The following is an 18,149-nucleotide window of genomic DNA, read 5'->3' as shown; positions in this document are numbered from 1 at the left end:
CTAGGTACTAGGAATACAGAAACTAATGTTTCCTACCCTCTTGGAGCTTGAAACCTCTTAGCCTCTTGAATTACTCAAATCTATGTGAAGTGCCAACTGTGGTATGTGTAAGCAAGACAGGTATCTTGTGTTACCAGAACCAATAACAAGGAGATTTGATTAATTAGAGAGATCAGGTGGAGGCGAAGAGATCAAATTGAAGCAGAGAGGCGCAGTGACTGCTACACCACCACAGGAACCCAAACTCAAAACGACCATACGCCATGAAGTGGGTGATGGTCTTTACAAATGTCGAAATGGAGGACCTGGAGGATAGAGATGTTACCCAGCCCATGGCAGTGGGGTCATCCAAAAGTAGACGCCTCTAATGTCGCTCTTTATGCCCGGCAGGGCCAGGACCAGAGCCCCCGCACGAGGGTTCCTCTTTCCAGTCGAAGGCGTTGGACAGAGCAGACACTCGGCTGGGGTGCGTGCCCGGGTGCAGCCTCGTCTTTTGTCACTAACCACTCAGCTCGGTAGCCCTCCAGGCTGTCTCTTCGAGCTCCGCGATCTCCGCGCCCCCGCTCTGCTCTGCTAACTGTGATGCAGGGGTTCGGGGGCAGGAAAAATCTCGACCCGCCACGCCCGTGCGGCAAACCTGTCCTAGGTTGAGGGGGCATGAGGCGCGCACAACCAGGGCTTCGAAGGCAGGCAAGAGGGCGCGGGCGCCACCGAAGCCTGGGCCTGCGCCTGGGCCCGGCAGATGTGCCCGGCGCTCGGGCCCCGCGCTCTGCGTCCTGCAGGGAGGCGGACCCGCCCCGCCGAGCGCGCAGGCGCGCGGCGCCGGGCTCGGACAGTAGCTCCGCGCTGGGCGGCCACTGGCTGGCCGGGCAGGTAAGCACCCAGCGGCTCGTGGGTTCAGACCGTGCGGCCCCTGGGCACCGCGCCGCGCCACCCCACTCCGCCTAAGGCGGCGAGGGCTCGGGTCTGCGGCTCCGGCGTCTCGCTCCTTCCGTACGCCTCCGGCGGGGGGCGCGGGCTGGGAAGGAGATTCGGGAAAACGCCGGGGAAAGCGGTCTGGGCGGAGCGCGCAGGGGGCCGGGCGGGTGCGGGGCTCCAGGCCCAGTCGACCCTACGGCGTGGCTTCGGGCTGCGATTAGGAGGGGCGGAGGGTGGAGGCTGCGTGTTTGGAGATATGCAATCAATTAAGAGTTTTTTATTAATGGAAAGGAGGTGTGGAGGGCGGGGTTTTGGTTTTCTTGGGAAATGAGTCATGTGGCAAACTTTCCTATTATTAATTTTCGATTTTTATAATGGAATATGGAATTTTCTCTCTCTCTTTTTTTTTTTTTTGGCCATAAAGAATAAAAAGAATTCCGCCATTTTGGCGTTTTAAAAAGTAACCGTTCTGCGGAACTGTTGGATCAGTGACCGCCCCGCCCGCCTTTGCCTATACCAGTCCCGGGAGGCTGGTGGCGGTTCCCGATCCTAGAACCCTGCGCTCAGGGCCGCTACCGTCCCCTCCCGCGTCCGGGAAGCAGCTGCGGCGAGGGGCGGGGCCGAGGCCCCAAGTTTGTGGCGCTCAGCTTTGCTGTGTGTTGTTTTCGGGGTAGCTGTCGAGGGCTCTACTCCCCACCCAACACCTATAGTAAGGGCATTTATTGGGCGTTTTTGCACACAAGGCCTTGGAAGGCAAGGGATTGAGGAAACCCTGTCAGACATGAAGAGAAAATACCCATGGACACATTCAGCCAATATATATTTATTGAGCATCTGCTATGTGCACGGCTCTGTGCTGGGGCTACAATGGTTGTTTTAGGTCGGGTCCCCTGGAAACAGACTCCGATAGCAATATTTGAGTGTAGGTCTATCGGAGTGCTCTAGGGAATATCACCAGTAGGGGAATGAAGGCGGGTTGGGCGGAGGAAGAAGCTGAACTGCTGATGTAGTCTCAACAGAGGCCTCAGCCTGACCTAATGGAAGCTCTGGAACTGATATGGCCCTGCAGAGGTGTTCCGAAGTAAGGCAAGGGGGTGGGGTCTCCACACCTCATAGCAACTCGTCATTGGCTGGCAGCTTCCAGGAGTGCGTTCAAGCCTGGTAGCTCTCTAGGCTCTGAGCAATTCCAGGAGAGGCTGATGGCAGAAGGCTGAAAACTTTTTTCAGTGTCCACCAGAAACCCAGACTCTTCCGAGTTCCCTCTCACTTCATGGCCGACTCCTTCTCAGTCTCTTTTCCTCTTCCCAACCTATAAATGTGGGTGTGCTCCAAGGTTCCCATTTTTTTCTTTATATTCAGTTATGTAGTTTTCTTTCTTTCTCTTTCTTTTCCTTTTCGTTTTCCTTTTTTCTTTTTTTTTCTCTTCCCTCCCTCCCTCCCTTCTTTTCTTTCTTTTTCTTTCTTTCTTTTTTTTTCTCCCCCCCTTCCTTTTTTCCTTTCCTTTCTTTCTTTCTCTCTGACAGGGTCTTGCTCTGTCGCCCAGGCTCGAGTGCAGTGGTGTGATCGTAGCTCACTGCAGCCTTTACCTCCCAGGCTTAAGTAACCCCTCCGCCTCAGCCTCCCCAGTAGCTGGGACCACAGGGGTCCACCACCATGCTCAGCTAATTTTTAAAATTTTTTGTTGAGGCTGAGGCCTCACTGTGTTGGCCATGCTGGTCTCAAACTCCTGGGCTCAAGTGATCCTCCCACCTTGGCCTCCCAAAGTGCTAGGATTACAGGGATGAGCCACCGGGCCTCACCCCACTTCCGTGTTTTTAAATGCCATCTACATATGCCAGTCTTCAAATTTATACTTCCAGCCCCAACTTCATCCATTATCTCCAGAATATAAGCTTCATGAGAGCATTTGATCATGTTTGTGACTGTAACCCCAGAGCACAGAATGGTGCTGACACCCACTTGGTCCTCCAATGCTTGCTGAAGGCAGCAAGCCCAAACAGAAAGGCAATCTTTAAATCCAGCTTCTGCAATAGACCTGAGATGTGACAGGTTTTGACACAGAGTGAAGTTCTTTTAGAAATAACCACATTCACTCTTAACTGTCAGTGTTTCAAATAAAAAGATTAACTCTATTTATTTGTTTATTTATTGAGACAGGGTCTCACTTTGTGACACAGGCTAGAGTGCAGTGGTACGATCTTGGCTCACTGCAACCTCCACCTCCTGGGTTCAAGGGATGCTCCTGTCTCAGACTCCTGAGTAGCTGGGATAACAGGTGTTTGCCACCCTGCCCAGCTAAATTTTTGTATTTTTGGTAGAGATGGGGTTTCAAGATGTTGCCCAGGCTGGTTCTGAACTCCTGGCCTCAACTGATCTGCCTCCCTTGGCCTCCCAAAGTGTTGAGATTACAGGCGTGAGCCACCACACCTGGCCTGCCTGGCTAACTTTTGTACTTTTTTTTTTTTTTTTCCCTCGCTCTGTCACCCAGACTGGACCGCAGTGGCCAGATCTCAGCTCACTGCAAGCTCCGCCTCCTGGGTTTACGCCATTCTCCTGCCTCAGCCTCCTGAGTAGCTGGGACTACAGGCGCCCGCCACCTCGCCCGGCTAGTTTTTTGTATTTTTTTAGTAGAGACGGGGTTTCACCGTGTTAGCCAGGATGGTCTCGATCTCCTGACCTCGTGATCCGCCCATCTCGGCCTCCCAAAGTGCTGAGATTACAGGCTTGAGCCACCGTGCCCCACCTACTTTTGTACTTTTGTAGAGATGGGGTTTCACCATGTTGCCCAGGCTGGTCTCCAATTCGTGAGCTCAAAGCGATCCACCTACTTTGGCCTCCCAAAGTGCTGGAATTATAGGCGTGAGCCACCACGTCCGGCCTAACTCTATTTAAAGGTATTTAAAATAGTACAAGTACTTCAGCTGTGCAAAGCAAATTGGAATTGAAATTCAGGGAATTATGTTTTATAACTTTTTTCTCTTTTTTTTTTTTTTTTTTTTTTTTTTGAGATGGAGTCTTGTTCTGTTGCCCAGGCTGGAGTACAGTGGCATGATCTTGGCTTACTGCAACTTCCACCTCCTGGGTTCAAGCAATTCTCCTGCCTCAGCCTCCCAAGTAGCTGGGATTACAGGCGCCTGCCCCCACGCCCAGCTAATTTTTTTGTATTTTTAGTAGCAATGGGGTTTCACCATGTTCGTCCAGCTGGTCTCGAACTCCTGACCTCAGGTGATGTACCTGCCTCGGCTTCCCAAAGTGCTGGGATTACAGGTGTGAGCCCCTGCACCCAGCTAATTTTTTTTTTTTCTTTAGAGACAGGGTCTCGCTCTGTCACCTAGACCAGAGTACAGTGGTGAGATCATGGCTCACTACAGCCTTGACCTCCCAGGCTCAAGTAATCCTCCTGCTCAGCCTCTGGAGTAGCTGGGACTACAGGCATATACTACAACACCTGGCTAATTTTTATTTTTTTTAATTTTTTATAGAGACAGGGTCTCCCTGTGTTGCCTAGGCTGGTCTTGAGCTCTTGGGCTCAAGCAGTCCTCCCACCTCAGCCTCCAAAGTGCTGGGATTACAGGTGTGAGCCACTGCATTGGACCCATACAGTGTTTTGTTTGCTTTTGTTTTTTGAGATGGAGTCTTGCTCTGTCTCCCAGGCTGGAGTACAGTGGCATGATCTCGGCTCACTGCAACCTCCACCCTCCACCTCCCAGGTTCAAGCGATTCTCCTGCCCCAGCCTCCCCAGTAGCTGGGATTACAGGCACATGCCACCAAGCTGGCCCCATACATTGTTTTTTATTAACAAGTTCAAGTTACTGAAATCCAACACAAGTACTTATTAAGCACCTACTATGTGCCACGTACGAAGTGTTGGGGATATAGCAGTGAACAAGACAGACAGCATTTATGTGGAGATGACTGATCAAACACAGAAATAAATGAAGATCACTTTTGATTATAATGAAGGATGAGAAAGAAAGAAATATATAATAGTAATGAGACAGCTAGTGGTGGGAAGGGGTGAGGGGTATGCTGCTGCTTTAAATTCCTTGGTCAGGCCGGGCTCGATGGCTCACGCCTATAAACCCAGCACTTTGGGAGACCGAGGTGGGCAGATCACCTGAGGTCAGGAGTTTCAGACCAACCTGGCCAACATGGTGAAACCCCATCTCTACTAAAAATACAAAAATTAGCCAGGCTATGTGGTGTGTACCTGTAATTCCACCTAGTCAGGAGGCTGAGGTAGGAGAATTGCTTGAACCCTGGAGGCAGAGGTTGCAGTGAGCCGAGATGGTACCACTGCACTCCAGCCTGGGCAACAGAGCGAGACTCCATCTCAAAAAAAAAAAAAAATTACTTGGTAAGGAAAGACCTCTTCTGAGGAGGTGACTATTGAATTGAGGACTGGAGGATGGAAAGGAGCCAGTTAAGCAGAGAGCTTGGGGAAGGGCGTTCCAGGGGTAGGGAACAGCAAGGGCAAAGGCTGTGAGTGGGAATGTTGGTCAAGCAATAGAAGGAAACCAGAGTCTGTTGACTGGAGAGAACAGGGGAAGAATGGCATAGGATGAGGCCAGAGGGAAAAGCAGAGGTCAGATTTTCTAGGGCAAAGCACTTTGATTTTACTCTAAGGGCAACAGAGAGCCATTGAAGAATTTAGATAGGGAAATTATGTGATTTGGTTTATGTTTTTAAAGTTTTTCTTACTGGGGAGTAGACTGTAGGGGTGCAGGAAAGGAAGCAGGGAAATGGGCTAGAAGGCAATTTCAGAAGTCCAAAGAGAGCTGCTATTGGCTGGGACCAGCATGGCAGCAGTCGAGATGGAGAGAAGTGGTTAGACCTTCAGTGTGTTTTGGAGGTAGCACTGACAGGCCAAGCTGTGCTGTCCAATACAATAGTCATGGCTACTGTCGCTATTTATTTTCTTATTTATTCTCAGAGACAGGGTCTCGCTATGTTGCCCAAGCTAGCCTCAGACTCCTGGGCTTCAGCCATCCTCCTGGGTCAGCCTCCAGAGAACTTGGGACTACAGGCATGCACCACTGTAACTACCTTCTGGTAACTTTTAAATTTCACTAAAATAAAATAAAATAAAAAATTCAGTTCCTCAGTCATAGTAGCCCATTTCAAGTGCTCAGTAGCCACATGTGGCTAGTGGCTACTGTGTTGGACAGTTTAGGTATTGGACAGTCTCATGATCACAGAAAATTCTACTGGACAGTGCTGGTAAGGCAAGTAGGGCAGTGGTCAGTATATTTTAGGTGCTGAGTAAATAGATATTAAGTATATTCTTTGTATCTCTAGGTCTTTTTCTTTATGTTTTTACCTGTTGAATGAACTCTATGAAATGCCTCTACTGCCTTTGCATTATTAAAACAAAATCACGTACTGACTTGACTGCATTTTCGTACACTACGTCTTTGCTCTTCAGATGCGTACATGTGTTCAGCAGATATCTGAGTGCCCACCCTGTGCTTGGGGTTGGAGGGAGTGGTGGACAGGGCCATAAAAGAACATGATCAGGAAAGATCCCACCTCCCAGGAAGATGATCCCTGTGTGGGTGAAGGAATACCTGGTATTTGAGGTCTCTGAATCCCCAGAGGGAGGAGGGAGTGATTCTAGTGGGGATAGAGGTGGGGTCAAGAAAAAGGTGAGTTTGGATGTGGCCTGGGCTGTGTCCTGGAGACACCTGGCCAGACAGAACCTTGACCCGAGTCATGCTCCCCAGAGTCAGTGCTGTACATCACAGTTTACAAAGTACCCTCACACATGCCACCCTACCCATCCTTACCATCCTTACAGAGACTGGGGAGGTGCAGGGCCTGGCCAGAACAGGAGCCAGACCTGATGCTGGTCTTGAAGACACCCTACTCCCCACAGGACTGAGGCCTTTCTCTGCAGGTTACGGGTTTGAAGGTGGCCAGCTTCTCAAAGAAGCCCCATCCCTTCACATCTCCATTGCTTCTGTAACAGAGGTCCCCACCTGATCACCCTGGGGGCTGTGTTTGGCTTGTAGGCCTGCCAGGATGGAGGGGCATGCTGAAATGGAGATGCTGAGGACACTGAAGGGGCCTTCCACAGGGGAGGTCAGCGTGCACTTGGTGGCCAGAGACAGCCCCGGTTCTGGTCCTCACCTGCCCGCAACTGCCTTTATCATTCCAGGTGAGTCAAGCTAGGGTAGGAGTCTGGGGAGGAAGAGCATCTCTGTACTTGCACAAGCAAGTGTGGATCCTGGAGAGGGGATGACTGTTTTCACTCTCCTCCACCTGCCTTCCTTCACATGCCTACACATGCATGGCAGGATTGAGGCAGGGCCACTAGACTCACCCGTGTCGTGTCTATTTGTGTATCTGTTTACAGCCAGCTCGGCCAACCTCGGCCTGCCCAGCAGTGCCCTGGATGTGTCTTGCTTTCCCCGGGAGCCAATCCATGTGGGTACCCCGGAGCAAGTGGCCGGCAGCGAACCGGTTCCTGCCACTGTCCTGCCGCAGCTTAGTGCCGGGCCGGCCAGCTCCAGCACCAGCACAGTGCGGATTCTGGAATGGACAGAGGCCGCGGCCCCGCCCCCTGGGGGCGGCCTGCGGGTCAGTGTCTGTGGGGATTGGCTAAACCTCGTAAACCACAGCCATGGGGCGGGGCTTGCGGGCCCGGAGGCCGGACCTGAGGCGGAAGCGGGGGAAGCTGGCTAAAATGATGGGCCCTAGGGGTGGGCTTTGAGTGAGGGACTCTAGGGGCGTGGCTTGAGTTGAAGCACTCCTAGGCCCTGGGGACTATGGGGGCGTAGCTTGGAGTGAGGCACTCTGGGACTGGGCCTGTGGGTGTCTGGGGGTGTGGCTTAGAGTGGGGCACTCTGACTGGGCCTGTGGTAGTTTGGGGGCGTGGCTTAGAGTGGGGCACCGGGGGACTGGACCCTGCAGGTGCTTGGGGGCGTAGCCTGCAGTGAGGGTTTGGCTGGTATAGCTTGGAGTGAGGTGCCCTGGCATGGAGTCTTGAGGCCTGCTGAGGGCGTGAGCTGGCATGAGGCGACGAGAGGGCCATGGCCCCGACGCCGAGGTGGGTCAAGGGCCGGTACGGGAGTCGCAATCCTCAGACCCTCCCGCGCTCCAGTTCCGGATAAGCGAGTACAAGCCGCTGAACATGGCGGGAGTGGAGCAACCCCCGAGCCCCGAGCTGCGGCAGGAAGGCGTGACCGAATACGAAGATGGCGGGGCCCCTGCTGGAGATGGCGAGGCGGGCCCCCTACAAGCGGGTAGGAGCCCCGCTCCCCAGGCCCTGAGCTGGGCCCTGTGCGGGTGGGGTGAGGCCTGAGCCCCAGGAGGACCGGGGGCGGGGCCCAGGGTGGTCCTGGGGTGGAGAAGGCTGGAGGAGGCCCTCCGATGCGGAGATGGACTGAGGCGGAGGCAGGGTCTGAGGGGGCGTGGGCGGAGCCTGAGTGTGGCTGCAATGGGGAGGGAGGCCTGAGGCCCATTTGGCCCCCGCAGAGGACCACCCCCAGAATCCTCCAGAAGATCCCAATCAGGACCCCCCAGAGGATGATAGCACCTGTCAGTGCCAGGCGTGCGGGCCTCCCAGAGCCGCGGGTCCAGATCTTGGTTCCTCTAATGATGGCTGCCCTCAGCTGTTCCAGGAGCGGTAAGGGGAGGAGGTCGCAGCCCTACTCGCTCTGCCTTCAGCCCCCAAAGCCTCATTCCTGTTCAGGGGTTAGGAGAGGGGCTGGGTGGTGCAGGGCGGGTGGTTCTTTCTCTAAGGCTGGCCCTTCCTCAGGTCAGTCATAGTGGAGAACTCCTCAGGCTCCACCAGCGCTTCTGAGCTCCTCAAACCCGTGAAGAAGAGGAAGCGCAGGGAATACCAGAGCCTATCAGAGGAGGAGTCGGAGCCAGAGGCCATGGTAGGAAGAGAGCAGTGGGGAAGGGAGGGGGAAGCTATAGCTTATGCCTCAATTCCCACTGTCGCCTCCGTCGATCCAGATTATGGAGCTGGGCCAGAGAAGGCACGCATAATGACTCACTCATCATATTTGGGGGTCCCATCCCGAGTCAGGTCTTATACCTGCTTGGAGGGAAACGAATTAATCACTCTCCTGATTTTCCAGAGCTCCCATCTCAGTTTAGTGCCAAGGTTAAGACATAGTCATGCGAACTAGTACCCAAAGTACATGTGCAGGCAGCTGGAAAACTCCATCACTGGGGTCCAGTACCTAGGCCAAAGGCCAAGGAACACCCAGGGCTCTAGCTGCAGAAGCTGGAAGGGACAGAGCATGAATTCTACTGGGCATGTAAGAGCATCACAAAGGAAGTTTTTGTGTACCAGATAACAAGGAAAGTTGTAGTCAGGCTGTTTAATTAGGATATGCATGCTCATGTGAGTCTGTGCTCAAGTGATAGGGGGATGTGTGCTGGAGCCACACTCCTGCTGGCAGCCTAGAAGAAATTCTGCCTGTTTGGGGCGGAATACCACATGGCCAGAGAGCCAGGTAGGGGCCAGGATCAGACGCTAGCACTTCATCCCAAACCATGAGGAGAAGAAGCTGGGATCAGGCTTGCCTTCTATAGGAGAAGCAAGAAGAAGGAAAGGACCCAGAGGGACAACCCACCCCGAGCACCCCGGAGAGTGAGGAGTGGAGCAGCAGCCAGCCTGGTACGATGGCCTGTGTGTATATATTCGTGTGAGGTGTGTATGCGCCTTTGAAGGTGTGAGGCTGGAAGTGTGGGTTATGATTGTGATGGTAGGTTGTACATACATAAATGAGCATGAGTTAGTGTGTGTGAAAGAGAAAGAGACAGTGAGAGGCTGTTTTGGGTTTGTGTATTAGTGTATGTGTGTTCTTGGGGGTTATATCATGTGTTTATTTATCCTCTTATTACCCAGTCATGACTAGGCCCCAGTGCCAGGGAGATCTTAGCTCAATTTTTGAAGACTTGAGTAGCTTTTACTGGCACCACATGTCATTGCTTCTCTTTAGTGGTAGGGCAAGCCTGCACTGGTCATTGGTCTGACATTCCTGTTTGGAACCCTATTCTCACTCTTTGATTCTAAGAAAAATGGAACAGAGGTCATTCATATCTCCAACCTTGAGGCCTTCTCTATTACCATCTCCACATTCCCATATGACAACTGTCAACTGTAGCTAAGTAGCATTGTCATACTTGTAATCACATAGATACTATGTAGCAATTTGTTTAATGTCTCTCCTCCGCCCTCAAAACCATCAACACAAGGACGGTATCTAGTTTTTTTTTCTTTTTTTAAATTTTTTAAATTAAAATTTTTGGAGGGTGACAGGGTCTTGCTCTATTGGCCAGGCTGGAGTACAGTGGTGCAAACACAGCTCACTGAAGCCTTGACCTCCTGGGCTTGAGCAATCTTCCCACTTCAACCTCCTGAGTAGCTGGGATCACAGGTGCATACCGCCATGCATGGCTAATTTTTTAAATTTTTTAAATAGAGATGGGGATCTTACTTTGTTGCTCAAGGTGGTCTTGATCTCCTGGGCTCAAGTGACCCTCCTGCCTAGGTCTCCCAAAGTTCTGGGATTACAGGTGTGAGGTACCACACCTGACCCTCTTTTTTTTTTTTTTTTTTGAGATGGAGTTTTGCTCTGTTGCCCAGGCTGGAGTACAGTGGCACAATCTCAGCTCGCTGCAACCTCCGCCTCCCAGGTTCACGCCATTCTCCTGCCTCAGCCTCCCAAGTAGCTGGAACTACAGGTGCCTGCCACCACGCCTGGCTAATTTTTTGTATTTTTAGTAGAGATGGGGTTTCACTGTGTTAGCCAGGAAGGTCTCAATCTCCTGACTTCATGATCCGCCCGCCTCAGCCTCCCAAAGTGCTGGGATTACAGGTGTGAGCCAACGTGCCTGGCCTGGTCTCGAACTCTTGACCTCAGGTTATCTGCCCACCTCAGCCTCCCAAGTGGTGGGATTACAGGCGTGAGCCAAGGCACCCAGCCTTTTTCTTAATTTTTATTTTGGATTTAAGAGGTGGAGTTTCACTCTATTGCCCAAGCTGGTGTGTAGGGCTATTCACAGACACACTAGAGCCTTGGATTCCTGGGCTCAAGGGATCCTCCTGCCCCAACCTCCTGAGTAGCAGGGATTATAGGCATGGGCCATTGCACTTGGTTCTTGTATCTGTTTTATTAATCATTGTATCCCTGGTGCTTAGCTAGAGTCTGGTATGGAATAGGTTCTCAATCAGTGTTTGTTCAGTGGAGGAATGGATGATTTGTATGTTGGTGGTTTCTCTTGGACTATGGCTTAGTTGCCTCAGTCACTGTCTTTCCCGTCCTACAGAGAACCAGACAGATGAGGTCATTTCTTAGGACATTATCCTGCCTTGATGGATCCAGTACCAGCTGGAGGAGCCCAATCTGCACCCAAGGCTCTGAACTTTATAGTGCCTCTTCCAACTTCTGCCCATTGTAACCAAACCAGAATTTCACTGTTGTGTCTCACCTATGGTATTCATATCAGAAGGCAAAGGTTTAGCTCGCTTTGGTTTATGGCCTCTTAAGACTTATGCAGAGGAAAGAAGCAGTGTGTTAACTACTGTTGGCTCAACTGCTCTATCTTGCTTAGATAAATAGATTCGTAAATCAGCATTCTTTCAGCGAGGTCCTGTTGACCAGTGCGAAGTTATCTTTGGATGCGCACTACTCACCGCCTCAACTGTCAATAGTAGTGTGACATTTCCCCCAGTGCTTTTTTTTTGTTTTGTTTTCCAAGGAAAGAAACTCTATCAGTAGACAGAAGTTTGCATCTATGACTGAAATGTTTTCTACTCATTTTCAGAGTCTTCTGACAAAAGAATCCAGGGGGTAGGAATGGGGGTTGGGATTGCTTGAGTTTCTTGTATCTATGTTGGATCTATACTCTATTTGGCAGTTTGATGGCCAGCTTTTCAATTCATGTGACGCAGACCTGACATACCTAGAGCTGACTGAGTGCTCCAATAGTTTAAGAGTTAAAAACGTGTGACTTGTGTGCCCATTTGGGCCTTCTCTCTCATAGGTCTTCTCCTTTTTGATAACCATGTTTCGTAAATGATCATTTTCTAACACACACCATTGCAAGTTTCTAAAGCTTACTTAGTCGTTCATAGATATTCTGATTGTGGTGACAGTTATAGTAGTCCCCTTTTATCTGCAGGGAATATATTCCAGGAGCCCCAGTGGATGCTTGAAACCATGGATAGTACTAAACCCTATAGATACTGTGTTTTTTCCTATCCATACCTACAATAAAGGTATGATAAATAATACACTTTAAGGCCGGGCACGGTGGCTCATGCCTGTAATCCCAGCACTTTGAGAGGCCGAGGCGGGCAGATCATGAGGTCAGGAGTTTGAGACCAGCCTGGCCAACATGGTGAAACCCCATCTCTACTAAAAATACAGGAAAAAAAAAAAAAAAGCCAGGTGTGGTGGCTCACTCCTCTAATGTCAGCTACTCGGGAGGCTGAGGCAGGAGAATTGCCTGAACCCAAGAGGAGGAGGTTGCAGTGAGCTGAGATTGCGCCACTGCACTCCAGCCTAGGCAACAGAGCAAGACTCTGTCTTGGGGGAATAAAAGAAAAAAAACAATACGCTTTAAGGCTAGGCATGGTGCCTGTAATCCCAGTACTTTGGGAGGCTGAGGTGGGTGGATCACTTGAGCTCAGGAATTCGAGACCAGCTTGGGCAACATGGTAAAACCCTGTCTCTGCAAAAAATACAAATATTAGCTGGGCATGGTGGTGAGCATCTGTGGTCCCAGCTACTCAGGAGGCTGGGGCTGGAAAATCGCTTGAACCCAGGAGGCAGAGGTTGCAGTGAGCCGAGAGTGCACCACTGCACTCCACCCTGTGTGACAGAACAAAACCCTGACTCAAAAAAAAAAAAAAAAAAAGCTGGGCTCGGTGGCTCACTCCTGTAATCCCAGCACTTCGGGAGGCCGAGGCGGGCGGATCACCTGAGGTCGGGAGTTCGAGACCAGCCTGACCAACATGGAGAAACCCCATCTCTACTAAAAATACAAAATTAGCCGGGCATGGTGGCGCATGCCTATAATCCCAGCTACTCAGGAGTCTGAGGCAGGAGAATCACTTGAACCCGGGAGGCAGAGATTGCGGTGAGTCGAGATCATGCTATTGCACTCCAGCCTAGGCAACAAGAGTGAAACTCTGTCTCAAAAAAAAAAAGAAAAGAAAAAGAGATGAGGTCTTGCTGTATTGCCAAGGCTGAAGTACAGTGGCGATTCACAATACAGTCATAGCACGTTGTAGCCTCAAACTCCTGGGCTCAAGGGATCCTTCTACCTGAGCCTTCTGAGTAACTGGGACTACAGGCAACCTGCTCTTGGTTTTTTTTTGTTTTTGTTTTTTTTAAATGGTGTCTTTTAAGGAACAGAAAATTCATTTTGGTGATGCCCAATTTGTCAATTTTTTAATGATTAGTGCTTTTTCTGTACATTTTTATAAGGTACCGGTTCTTAATAGCTTTATTGAGATATAATTCACACACCATACAATTCATCCATTTGAAGTATACAATTCAGTGGGTTTTTTGTTTGTTTGTTTACTCACAGAGTTCTGTAACCATCATCACCACAATAAATTTTAAAACATTTCCATCACTCCCAAAAGAAGTCCCATATCTATTAGCCATCATTCCCCCTAAACTCCCTCCAGTCCTAGGCCACCAGCAATCTGCTTTCTGTATACCAGATTTGCCTATTTTGGACATTTCATGTAAATGGAATTACATATTGTGGTTTTTTATGCCTGGCTCTTCACTTAGCACAGTGTTTTCAAGGTTTACATATTTTAGGCTGTATGTGCTTCTTTTATTGCTGAATAATATTCCATTGTATGGGCATACCACACTTTGTTTATTCATCAGTTGATGGACATATGGGTTGCTTCTACTTTTGCGCTATTATGAATAATGCCAGTATGAACATTTGTATACAAGTTTTTGTGTGGACATATGGACTCATTTTTCTTGGGTATATACTTAGGGGCGGAATTGTTCAGCCATATGGTAACTCCATGTTTAGCCTTTTGAGGAACTGTCACACTGTTTTTCAAAGTGTCTGCACCATTATACATTCTCACCAGCAGTATATGAGGATTCCAGTTTATCCCCATCTTTACCAATGCTTGTTATTATCTTTTTTATTATGGTCATTCTAGAGGTTATCAAGTGGTATCTCATTGTGGTTTTGATTTGCATTTCCCTGATGGCTAATGATGTTAGCATGTTTACATGTGCTTATTTGCCATTTATATATTTTCTTTGGAGAAATGTCTATTCAGATCCTTGCCCATTTTTAAATTGGGTGTGAAAAACAGATTTTATATTGAAATACAAGGACTGCCATATGGAGTTGGTGAGCAAGTTGAGAATATGAGTGTGTAATTCAGTACCAGACATGGATCAGTATGCCACTTAAAGCAACACTGACTTAACTGTGGTCCTTAGTCTAAGTTTACATGCAAAATTCTGTGACTTGTTTATGTGAGTTATCCATGACTTTCATTACATTTTCAAAACGGGTCCATTTATACTTCCTAGAAACCAAAGGTAATTTTAATGACTGACACCAGGTAAACAATAGACTATAACATTTTGGAGTCCAGCCTCTTCCGTTTGGTGTTCCCAGGCGTAGATCCCTATAAGGCACATGTTAAACATAAATATCGGACTCTTGGTTAAACTTTCAGTGTCTTAAAATGAACTGATTATGAATTGGCTAACCATGTTCTATAGGAGAGAGGCAAACACACAAATATCTCTGTAGCAAATTGAGAGCAAAAAGACCCAGCACATAGTAGTACCCTGAGGACTGCTTGTAATTAATTGGTTCTTCTTGAATCTTGGCATTCTGTTCTTCCCTTTACATTTTCTGTCTTTTCTGTAGACATTGTAGCAAAAGGTCTGACTAGAACCATTAATTTTTGAATTATCTGTACTGAAGTAACTGATAGTATGCTGAAGAAGCTTCCTGAGGGAATGAGAAGAAAGGAAAGAAGGTGGGAGGGAAGTACTGTGTTCGTTTCTAGGTTTGCACCATTGAGGAGCAGGGTTGAGGCAGGAGGAGGAAGAAGAATAGAACGAAGAGAGTGGGTAAGAAAGAAATGACAAGATGGAATGGGTGGTGGGCAGCACATGAAGATCAAGGGTTGAAGAATAAGAATAGGTCATTGATTTTGACCTTAGTAACTGAAGAGAGCAGTTTCACTAGTGTGTAGAGGTAGGCATGAGACTAGGTGATTAAGTAAAGGAAGTCATCAAAAGGGTGGAAAATTCATAATACCCCCTTTTAATTATTTTATTTTTTATCATTATTTTTAGAGACAGGATCTTAACTATGTTGCCCAGACTGGCCTTCAACTCCTGAGTGCAAGTGATCCTCCTGCCTCAGCCTTCTGAGTTCTGGAACTGCAGGCATACACCACTGCACCTGGCTCCCCTTTTTTATTTATAGTAAACTTTATTTTCATTGATACTCCATTTAACATAATTTCAAAGTAGCTCTGTGCCCTAAGATGAGCAAAAGAACAGATATCCTAAATATCATAAGATATTTTTTTCACACTGTTCCTCTGAGCACAGCATGAGGTTTCAGAGCCCCCATTGTTGCCACCTAACATTTTATTCCTTGAGATTTCACCTATAAGATAAAGAGGCCAGCTGCAGTGACTCACACCTATAATCCCAGCACTTTGGGAGGCCGAGGTGGGTGGATCACGAGGTCAGGAGATCGAGACCATCCTGGCCAACATGGTGAAACCCCATCTCTACTAAAAATACAACAATCAGCCAGGCATGGTGGCATGCCCCTGTTGTCCCAGCTACTCAGGAGGCTGAGGCAGGAGAATCGCTTGAACCTGTGAGGCGGAAGTTGCAGTGAACTGAGATCGTGCCACTGCACTCCTGTCTGGGTGACAGAGCAAAACTCTGTCTCAAAAAAATGATACAGAAAGAAGATATAACATCAGTACACAAGAATTAAACTGTATTAGGGTATCTGTGGGGTTGTAATGGTGACTGAGTTTTTCCCTGCTAAGTTTGGTGTCTTTTTTTTTTTTTTGAGACAAGATCTGGCTTGATCACCCAGGCTGGACTGCAGTGGTGCGATGTCCACTCACTGTGACCTCCGCCTGTAAGGCTCAAGCCATCCTCCCTCCTTAGCCTTCTGATTAGTTGGGACTACAGGCGCACACCACCATGCCTGGCTAATTTTTGTATTTTTGTAGAGACAGGGTTCCGCCATGTTGCCCAGGCTAGCCCAAACTCGTGATCTCAAGCTATCCGTCTGCCTTGGCCTCCCAAAGTGCTAGGATTATAGGCATGAGCCACTGCGCCTGGCCAATAGTGTCCTTTCTTTTCTAAAGTAAAGTGTCAGATAGCCGGGCCTGGTAGCTCACCTCTGTAACCCCAGCACTTTAGTAGGCCGAGGCAGGTGGATCACTTGAGCTCAGGAGTTTGAGACCAGCCTGGTCAACATGGTGAACCCCATCGCTAATAAGAATACAAAAAAAAAAAATTAGCTGGGCATGGTGGAGCACACCTGTGATCCCAGCTACTCAGGAGATTGAGGCAGGAGAATCACTAGAACCTGGGAAACGGAGGTTTCAGTGAGCCGAGATCTGCCACTGCACTCCAGCCTGGGTGACAGAATGAGACCCTGTCTCAATAATAATAATAAATGAAGTAAAATGTCAGAATATGCAAAAATGCTGCACTTATTTCTGTTAATACCTTGAAAATAGTGGAAGTTTGGAGATTTTTAATTCTTCAAGAGTCCAAGCTGGGAAATGACTACTACTGATGGGGTTTGTTCAACGTACCGATTCCCAGCTTGGCAACCATCAGCAAACTGGTACCTGCAATTAAACCTGGAGACATAAATTTTCCAGAGTGGTAGAATCTCATTCCCATAATGCCAGCCAAGGTCTCAGATGTAGCTAGGAAAACCCAAGCATCCCTTGGATCCTGAAAGCTGATAAGCACCCAGGCCTGTTAAACCCCCAGAGAGGAATGACATTCTACCTGCTTTTGCATAGTCAGTGATCCCTCCAGAGGCAACCAGTGCTGCCTAGCCAACAGCCAAACCAGTGCAAAGGCACTTGTGGACCGGTATCCTGCGACATTGTTCTCTTCTCACCTGTGCAGACAGGAGACTATAGCAGGCCTGCACTTGGACTGCTCGCCTGAAGGTCTGCACTGGTCAGCAAGATCCCCTTATCCTTTTAGTATCTGTAGGACATTTTAAAATTTCTCTTATTTTCTTTTTATTTTTAACTTTTTTCAAAGATAGAAACAGGGGAGGCCAAAGTGGACAAATCGCCTGAGGTTAGGAGTTCAAGACCAGCCTGGCCAATATGGTAAAACCCCATCTCTACATTTCTGGAAGTGGAGAGAAGAAAAATACAAAAAATTAGCTGGGCATGGTGGCGCATGCCTATAATCCCAGCTACTCGGGAGGCTGAGGCAGGAGAATCGCTTGAACCCAGGAGGCGGAGGTTGCAGTGAGCTGAGATTGCGCCACCACACTCCAACCTGGGTGACAGAGTGAGACTCCATCTCAAAAAAAAAAAAAAAATAGAAACAGGATATCACTATGTTGCCCCCAGGCTGGTCTGGAACTCCTGGCCTTAAGCAATCCTCCCACCTCAGCCTCCCAGAGTCTGTCTTTGTTTATTAATCAGTCTTTCCAGAAATGTACTAATTTTATTTGTCTTTAAAAATTTTTATTTCCATTTTCTTTGGGTTAATTTTACTTTTCTAACTTCATGAGACAGATTTATTTTGATTTTTAAATTTCATTAATTTTAGCCATCCTCCTTTTCTTTTATTTATTTATTTATTTTTTTGAGACGGAGTCTCGCTCTGTCACCCAGGCTGGAGTGCAGTGGCCAGATCTCAGCTCACTGCAAGCTCCGCCTCCCGGGTTTACGCCATTCTCCTGCCTCAGCCTTCCGAGTGGCTGGGACTACAGGCGCCCGCCACCATGCCCGGCTGATTTTTTGTACTTTTTAGTAGAGACGGGGTTTCACCGTGTTAGCCAGGATGGTCTCAATCTCACGACCTCGTGATCCGCCCGTCTCGGCCTCCCAAGGTGCAGGGATTACAGGCTTGAGCCACCGTGCCTGGCCGCCATCCTCCTTTTCTAATATGTTTATTTAAGGCTGTCATTTTCCTCTAAATATTGCTTTGGCTGCATCTCGGTTTTTGATAGGTAGTTATTTCCA

At 48.7% G+C, this 18,149-nt stretch overlaps 1 protein-coding gene and 1 pseudogene across 10 annotated transcripts in view; one reads left to right on the top strand and one right to left on the bottom strand.

Annotated features, from left to right (window-relative positions):
- Window positions 1-797: 797 nt before the first annotated feature.
- Window positions 798-18,149, top strand: part of LOC105496379 (L3MBTL histone methyl-lysine binding protein 1) — a 49,118-nt gene continuing 31,766 nt past the window's right edge. For 3 of the 10 annotated variants that reach the window (XM_071079270.1, XM_071079271.1, XM_071079269.1), the window contains exons 1-7: window positions 5,274-5,971; window positions 6,931-7,076; window positions 7,275-7,498; window positions 8,022-8,163; window positions 8,396-8,546; window positions 8,679-8,802; window positions 9,467-9,551. In XM_071079270.1, coding sequence (XP_070935371.1) covers window positions 5,814-5,971; window positions 6,931-7,076; window positions 7,275-7,498; window positions 8,022-8,163; window positions 8,396-8,546; window positions 8,679-8,802; window positions 9,467-9,551 — 1,030 coding nt within the window. In that variant the 5' untranslated portion in view covers window positions 5,274-5,813. Of the gene's footprint in view, window positions 874-5,265; window positions 5,972-6,930; window positions 7,077-7,274; window positions 7,499-8,021; window positions 8,164-8,395; window positions 8,547-8,678; window positions 8,803-9,466; window positions 9,552-18,149 lie in introns of those variants that run through there. The other 7 variants (XR_011613327.1, XM_071079267.1, XM_071079266.1 and 4 more) reach the window with 6 other exon arrangements.
- LOC105496378 (transmembrane protein 14C pseudogene) lies at window positions 16,720-17,048 on the bottom strand (annotated as a pseudogene).

Source organism: Macaca nemestrina, chromosome 15, assembly GCF_043159975.1.
Source record: "Macaca nemestrina isolate mMacNem1 chromosome 15, mMacNem.hap1, whole genome shotgun sequence".
Lineage (NCBI taxonomy): Eukaryota > Metazoa > Chordata > Mammalia > Primates > Cercopithecidae > Macaca > Macaca nemestrina.
The sequence above is the reverse complement of the archived record's forward strand: the minus strand, read 5'-3'. Positions and strand labels throughout refer to the sequence as shown.